The sequence below is a fragment of the Fulmarus glacialis genome, unplaced genomic scaffold, assembly GCF_000690835.1.
Source record: "Fulmarus glacialis isolate BGI_N327 unplaced genomic scaffold, ASM69083v1 scaffold16575, whole genome shotgun sequence".
Classification (NCBI taxonomy): Eukaryota; Metazoa; Chordata; class Aves; order Procellariiformes; family Procellariidae; genus Fulmarus; species Fulmarus glacialis.
Genome location: NW_009212472.1, coordinates 33229 through 41595, shown reverse-complemented (window position 1 = coordinate 41595; position 8367 = coordinate 33229). Strand labels below are relative to the sequence as shown.

The following is an 8367-nucleotide window of genomic DNA, read 5'->3' as shown; positions in this document are numbered from 1 at the left end:
GTGGCAAAGTTTCCTGAGGTTGTTCAGCTTGTCTGTTGTCTGTTTGCATAGTCTTACCCTTGCTTGAGATATTAACGTCAGTCCCATGGTGGGATGGAAGGGGGAAAGAGGGAAAGAAAAGAGATCATGCTGTTTTTATAAACCGTTGTAGTCTCTCAGCATCCTGTTCACGAATTTTGCCCTTCCCCTGTCTATTGATACATGAAAACATTTAGTGCCAGAAAGCTGGTAGTCTGTTTGTGAGATTCCTCAGCTGGTTTTATAACATAGTCATGATCACAGTGATTAATCAGTGTAGGTGCAGTATTATGTTCTATACATGCAGCGTGGACATACTTTTAACCTTATTGGTTTCCTCTTCAGAAAGACTTCAAATTACCAGTCTCCTGACTGTGACGAAAAGGGTAGTGGTGCTCTAGCTTCAGAGAAGATTGCATACAAATATGTGTTATCTTTCTTATTAAATTAATTCATTTTATTAAATCCTTCTTTGGTGATTAAGAGGGCAGACTGAGGGAGAAAAAATAAAATTAAATCAAAATTGCTCTTCTTACCTGCCACTAACAATATGCAAAAGTCATACTGGAAGATTGAAGAACAATGAAATTCTTGTGATCATGATACAACTTACTGCACAAAAATAAAAAGGATTAGGTACTGAAAAATGACCTCCCAGCCTTTAGCACTGTAGTAGTATGGAGACCCTTGGAAATTGTTTCATTGTAGAGACTTTTTCCTCAGTTGGATTTCCCACTGAATTTTTACATCTTTTTCTGTTAAATTCTCAGTAGACTCACAGTCCCATTAAAAGTTATTTATTTCACATGTGTTATTTTTCATTTTGCTGAGAAAAAACCTCTAAGTCTTGACCCCGTCTTGAAATAAAAAGATTATTTTTAGGGCAGTTAAAATCTTTTTCTTTTTTTTTTCAGAATCAGGTGACTCCAAAAAAGAGAAGAAAAAAAAAAAAGCTGTGGAAAAATGCATTTCTTTGTCTCTGCTGCATTTAGGATGTGGTCGTGCCCCAGGAGCCTAGAGAATTGCAGTTACGATGCGCCTGAGCTCAGGAGCCCAACTTTCCGTCTACGTATAAACATTCCTCCCGCTTCAGCCGAAGCATGCACTTCTGGTTTGCGTAAAAAAATATTTGCAAGAACTCTCCCGAGTAAGATCATTCAAGTATGATTTTGGCCACAGCTGTTTACAAGTTCGGGCTTTGACTGAAGTGAGTAATTGAATTACGTTGAGCCTCTGAAGTTTGCCTTTTATTTATATATCTCCCCCAATTGTGTGGCTCGGTCTGCCATTGGCTGCGGTCCCTGCAGCCTACCCGAGGGCTCTGCAGTTACATAAGGCTCTGCTGGGAGCCTATATAAAGCCTTTTTGCACGCCAGCAAGAGACAGAATTTTATCAAGATCCAGGTCCCACTGCTTTAGTTTGCACAAGCAGGAGGAGATTTGCTTGAAGATAGACCGAAACCTGAGCCCGGGCTGGTTTGTTTGCTAGCCAGTACTTCACAGCTGTCAACCTGAGTCGCAAGTAGCAGCTACTGTAAGTAGCTTCTGTGCACTATGAAGAATTTTTCATTTCCTATGCAGGATAACACACATCAGACCGAGAGTCCTTCGGGTCACAGATTCCTGAGTTTGACAAATCAGTCAGATCCTGTTGGGAGACCAGAAAGGGATGAGCAATTAGCTCAAGTAGAGATTGCTGTACTGGGGGTCATATTTCTGACAGCGTCTGTGGGCAATTTTATTCTCATACTGGTGCTGTGGCGAAGAAGACAGAAGCTCTCTAGGATGTATGTATTCATGCTTCACCTCAGCATCGCTGACTTAGTGGTAGCCTTTTTTCAAGTGCTGCCTCAACTCATTTGGGATATTACAGACGTTTTCATAGGGCCAGATTTCTTGTGCAGAATTATCAAGTATCTACAATTGCTGGGCATGTTTGCCTCCACTTATATGATAGTGGTCATGACAGTGGACAGATATCAAGCAGTTTGCTACCCTATGGTCACTTTCCAAAAGAAGAGGGCTCTCTGGAACATCCCCATTTGCACCAGCTGGTCTATATCACTGATTCTTAGCCTACCACAGGTATTTATCTTTTCTAAGACTGAAATATCTCCAGGTATCTTTGAATGTTGGGGTGAATTTATTCAGCCATGGGGCCCAAGGGCATATGTGACGTGGATTTTTGTAGTTATATTCTTCATTCCCTCAGCCATCCTTATCACGTGTCAGGTTAAGATTTGCAAAATAATCAAAAGAAATATATATGTGAAAAAACAGAATGAATATGAAGTGACAAATCAGAAGCAAGTCCTGCCATCCCGAGCAAGCAGTGTGAACTGTATTTCAAAGGCTATGATCAAGACTGTAAAAATGACAGTGGTGACAGTTGTTGCATATGTTCTCTGTTGGTCACCTTTCTTCATTGCACAGCTGTGGTCTGTGTGGTTCCCCAGTGTCGTGACTGAAGGTAAGATACTCTCCATCCTCATTCATAACTGCATAGCAGGCTAGCACATTGCTATATTGCTTTATATTTGCACTTTGCTTTTGTGTAAAAGTTACCTGTGATCATGTGAGTATGATTAAAAAGAAAAGCCTGGATTGTTTATCTACTATATTTAATTAGGTACAGAGAACTTCATCTGTTCTGTGATCAAAACGTCATATAAGTGTATATTTTGTGTGTGTGTCTATGTTTTGAGTGATTAATGATTTGAAGATTAATAAACAGCACAGGGAAAAGTATCATCTGCTCCAGCAAGGGTTCAGACTTTTAGAGGTTTTAGATATTATAGCAGCAGTATTTTGAGTTCTTGAGGAGAAAAGGAGTAATTAGCTATTCAAAGTAATAAAATAAAGATTTCTTATTTACTGGATAGAACAGTGATGTTATAAGATGTCTGATTTTTTTTTTTAGTATTGAAATCATACTGATGAAATCTCTGTAGTACACTATGAAACAATTGAAAGTTGTGAAACAGCTGTTTATAAAGCAAAAAAAAGCAAGCCCGAGAGAGATATCAAAGAACACCATGTTGTAAACAAGATTAATCTTGTCAAACTTACACTGTTGCCTCTTTGTGAAAGGCAGACTCTGTATGTGACTTTATTTAAGTTCACCTATTCTAAACTCAAGGATATAAACCAAAGGAGAAAAAAAAAGATAATAGCTCTGTCTGATGAAAAAAAAACTTCTGATCTTTGTTTTAAGAATTCTTTCTGTCAGTTTAAATTTGAGGCTTACTGTACATATATTTATATCAATATCTATATATGTATTTATCCGTATCTGTATAGGAGGTTAGCAATTGCCTTTAAATTTAATGCAGCTACAAATAAAAAAAGATCTAAATGGAACTATTTAACTCCGAAATGCATACAATACACTGCTTCCTACCTTCAACAATTAAAAATTGCATGGAATAAATGGGAATTTCCTACTATTAGATTAACTTTAATATATGAGCAGGTACACCAGAAAGCAGCAGACTGTGAAAATGTTACTTATTTGTACGAGTCCTTTATTTACTGTGTTACTCCTTTAACTATTTCATTCCAGGTTCGGCATTCACCATTATCATGCTCCTTGGCAATTTAAATAGTTGCACCAACCCATGGATTTACATGTATTTTTGTGGCCACATTCCATATTGCACAAATAAGCAGCTGGAGAACATCTCGGCTCAGGAGGAATCGGTGATCACGGGGAGCATTCATCTCGTAGACAGAGACCCTGAGGAAAACAGTACTTCTGCATAAGTGTTGAATGCTTTTTGTTGTTTTGTTACATTTGCTATGTTTGCAAAAGACATATCAATATTTTACCACTGTCCCTTGTTTAGTGGATAAGGAAGCTGGAAAAGTGTCTTTTGTTGCATAAATACATTTCTCTGCAGTTCTGACGCATATACAGGAAGTTTCTGTGTTGTGCAAGCCTGACTCAGTACTTCCATCACCGCTGCGTTATCAGAATGAATCCCTGTAAAGACTGACAAAGATACATAAAATTACCTTAGATATTTTGTGTCCTAAAGTACTTTCTCTTCTGTGATTCTGGATTTCTAAATAGTAAAATTTTACAACTAACTGGTCCAACAAATTGAAACGTAATTGGAAAGGAATCTGACATAATTAGACTTGATTACGTGTTCACATTGAACCATGAATTGTTCATCATTCTGGTGTGATTGGGGCACGGTTTGACATATCTTGAGAAGGCAGCAGAAAGTCGGAAAAATCCATTGCCAGCTATTATTAATACCTGTTTTAAATTAACTCCTTATATACTTTTATGAAATGCCTAGCAGTTTAATATCATTTTTCAAAAAAAGAATTCAGTGTCCTTGTGACACTGGACACCTACTTCAGTTTCAAATGCCATTGTGGATTGTAGAGGGTCAGCAGCATGGTAGCAGTCCAGGTTTGTGGCTTCACACCGTGGGATTTGGTCTTCCATGCATTCCCTGATGTGCAAGCAGTTAACTGAAACTCCCAACACATACACAACACGTATACATACTTTAAATAAAAATGGGCGCTAGGAATGTAAACTGTCATTTGGTATTCAGACCTATTTTTTCTGGCATGCAATTTATTGACAGAGTGTGCTTAGAACCCCTTCAGGCTCAAATTCAATTATTTCCCTTTTGTGGTAAAAATAAATCTGCATATCTTTATCTCAGAATGCCATTTGCTTGCTAGTTCGTGGGTGTTTTATGCAGGTAGCTATTTATTCCCCTTTCAGTGTCTGCAATCTAATCTGAGGAGTATGGAAGGAATATCAGCAAGGCTCTTTCAGGTGAGAACAGAGCTGCATTCACAGAGATTCTTGGTGATACTTGCATATCATCTGCCTACATTATACTATGTTTCATCAATGCTATTCACATTTCATTTTTATGAGTGCTAGCAAACTCAAATTTCAATGGAAAAACTGTAAAAGTGGGTTTTTTTAATAGTCTAAACTGTACTCAAAGAAATACTGATTTAAACTTAATACTGATTGAATTGTGAGAAGTGCTGCTGTACAATGAATAGTTATGCGTCAGGTTAATGTGTGCTGATATGACTGAATATTCTATCATTTCTGTTCCTTGTATAGTTACACCAGATAGGGGTACGAACCAATATTGCTGTTTTTTATGATGGGAGAAGCTAGTGTCCCAGCCCAGCTGGCAAGAAGAACAGGTCTCCAGCAAGTAGGAAGAGGAAGAAGGTGGATGAAGACGGTACCAGAGCCACACAGGAATGGGAAGAGTCTGTACGAAGTCTCTTATAATTGCAATTCATACTTTTTTCTTCCTGGGTTTTTTTTTTCCCTCACTTTAATTAATAGTTGTTAATTCTACCCCACAACATGTTCCTAGTTAGAGCAATTCTGTAACTCAAATGACAGTGTCCTTATCTGGAGTATGAACATCCAAGGTGCAATCCATACTATTGATATTTGTTGTATTCAGCCACTAACTTTCTAAGACTCTCAGTCAAATTAGCTCTCAATTAAGTTCTCCCTTATGACTTGATCCAATGGTTAATGGTGGGGTTTTTTTGTTGTTTTTCTACTTCCTTTGATTACAATTAGTTACATAATAAAATATGCAGTGTTGAAGGGAACTGTAAATAGAAATGCTTCAAGGCATTACCTGTGTCATTGTACTACTGGATTTGCAGCAAAACACACTGAAAGCCTCAAAAGGTATGCGTTTACAAGGAAAACAGGCATTCAGATTGCGTGCAAATAGTCATCCGGATCCAGATCCAGAACTGACATAAGTCACAGTGCTGCTCAGAGACCGCAGTGGAGCTGTGCCATTTTACACCACCTGATCTGGCCTCTGATATTTAAAAAGTATAACTTCTACTACTTAAATTTCTGCATTGCTCATATGTTTGTTACTGGCTCTATAAATAATTTGGTAGAGCTTGATTTCTCAAATAACGGTAGCTCAATGTGTTCTATGAAAGTCTGAGAGCAATATTAACTGTCCATATTTCAGATATTTTGATCATGTAATGAATGAAAAGCCAGAACTTCTTAAGTTCAATAATGAATGCTCACTGTCTGTAATGTTCAAAGCAATGATATTTTCGTCTCTCAGGTGCTTTCTTTCTGATTTTTTCATTTTCCTTCCCCTGAGATCAGTCCTGCTGTTAAGAAGAAAAATAAAGATTACTGTGCTACAGTGTCAAACTGCAGGCTACGGACACTTTTAGTTTCAGTCCATCAGGAGGTATTTGAATCTGCTGTTTTTTCCTAGCAAAGTGGATTGGGCTGCATTTTCCAGATGTAAGTCATTATCCCGCATGGCCTGCCCTACCCGCCTCATGGACAGCACCGACCCCTGACAAACACACTCAATTAATTTTGATAATTCTTTTTTTTTCTAATAAAGTGTCCTTTACAGGACTTTTCTTATTTCTTAAAGAAAAAGACATTCAAAAATATAATGAAATTTTTCTCTTTGTAAATTTGGCCACCAGTTTTCTTGGGAGTTGTAGTTTGAACATCTTGTGCCCTTGTTTTCCTCTCTATTTTGATTCTTCAGCTGGACTATATCTTTTCCAATTCACTGTCACTTAGATTTCCAATAGGCATTGCAGTGTCTCATTAAGAGGGATGACTGTGAGACATCACTGTAGTCTGGCCAGGGTGTTTAATCCATATGGGAGAATAAGAAACTTGAACGTACAAGTCCCTGGAGGCACTGTGGAAGCACGTGCAAATGAAAAAATTCAATTATCAGATGAAAGCCTTCCTCATCAATTCCTAGGTTCTGTTTTCTCACACAAATAATTTCTGAGCAGAAAAATACATAGCGTACAAGTTCACACTCTTGAAGTGAGTGGCTATGTTGTTGATACTGGCACTGCAGTAGAGTTTCTGGTTATCTGGGTGTCTTTTTTTACTTTCCAGTGTTTTGTTACCGCTTGGGGAAGGCACAGTTCAGTAAAAGCAATTAGGTTCTTTCGTAAAAATTATTGGTTTATGTTTTTCAGTACAGATAAGAAGAATCAAAGACAATGTAATCTATCAATTTTGTATAGAATTATTACAGAAAAAAAAACCAAACTAGTAGAATGAAAGGAAAATCCCAACATGTGTTTTGCATTCTTTACAGTGTATTTTGATAATTCTGTTATTCTACAGAACTGCTGCTGTATTTTCATAGCCAGTCCCAGTTCAGATACTTGTAAATGGTGAATACTGAAGCCAGAGGTGTTGGGTGATAATACTTCTCTTTAATCTTTCAATAAAATGATACTGACAAATTGTAAAGATGGTGCCAAACTAATGTCCTGCCCATTTCACTTTGATCACCTAGTTCTGACAGTGGTAACTGCTTCTGTCTCTGTGTTGTTGGGGGAAGACTGGTAGTGTAATGTGGAGACCCAAGTTGGAACTGGCAGAGTTTATTTTGTGAGGCAGACATGGCATGCAGGCATGGCTGTATTGTTTATTTACCAAACACATGGCCAGGATAAAAGTATCCTCAAGAGCTTGCGAATGTTAGCTCTTCTTGGCTGAAGAGTATCATGGGCAGACAAAGGCAAAGCGAGATGATCCAGCTACTCAGTTCTTTCAGTCAAAACCAATTTGGGTTGGATTCCTAAAAGAAACAAACAAAAAAACCCAACCCAAACCAAGCAAGCCACTTGCTGTTATCTTCACAAGGTAGGGATTTGGCCCTGAATGCCCTGGGTATCTACGGGAAACATCCGTGATTGTGAACCAGATGACTCATACATGCAGCAAAACAGAATTGCAAAGGAAAACAATTCAAATGGGAATTGTATTACAGTAAGACAGTCACAAATAATTTATTTACTACTGTATTAGCTGATCCATATAGATTTGAATTGAAAAGAAATGGCACTGTTAGGAAATCAGAAATAAAACCTGATGTAATTTATGTTACCACATCAAAACTCCAACTGCCATCCCAAAACCCACCTCTTCAGTCCTACGTGTGCCATCCCTAGGCCCCTCTATGCTCTCATGGTCCCAGGTAGAGCCTCATGATCTGCAAAGCAGTTCCCAAACTCTACCCGCCCAAATCTCTTGCAGAGGTACCCCAGGTTGTTTTCACTTTGCCTCTCTGAAACAAAAGGATAGAACCTGTGTCTTTTTCTTGGGTTTATATGATGCTCCTGCTATTGCCACTTGAGGACTTTCTGAGGGTCATGTAATTAAGAAGGCAAATTCTGGGCATCTTTACAAGCCCTCTGTAAAATTTCCATTACTTTGCACTTCACTTTTTCAGGAATGAAAGAAAGAATAGGCTTTGAGTGAAACTAAGTAGGCCATACCTACTCCCTCTTGCTTCCTTTTCGTTGCCAACGCAGCAG

At 38.2% G+C, this 8367-nt stretch overlaps 1 protein-coding gene across 1 annotated transcript; it reads left to right on the top strand.

Annotated features, from left to right (window-relative positions):
* The first annotated feature begins 1572 nt into the window (after positions 1 to 1572).
* Positions 1573 to 3780, top strand: LOC104076881 ([Arg8]-vasotocin receptor-like). The gene is made up of 2 exons (XM_009577897.1): positions 1573 to 2488; positions 3581 to 3780. Exons 1-2 carry the CDS (start codon positions 1573 to 1575, stop codon positions 3778 to 3780), a joined length of 1116 nt encoding a protein of 371 aa, XP_009576192.1.
* Positions 3781 to 8367: the final 4587 nt, after the last annotated feature.

Excerpts from the sequence above, each read along its gene's own strand:
- LOC104076881 (XM_009577897.1), top strand. The coding sequence starts at position 1,573 with ATGAAGAATTTTTCATTTCCTATGCAGGATAACACACATCAGACCGAG. Across the intron at positions 2,489-3,580 it reads CCCCAGTGTCGTGACTGAAG|GTTCGGCATTCACCATTATC; the intron begins GTAAGATACTCT and ends ATTTCATTCCAG.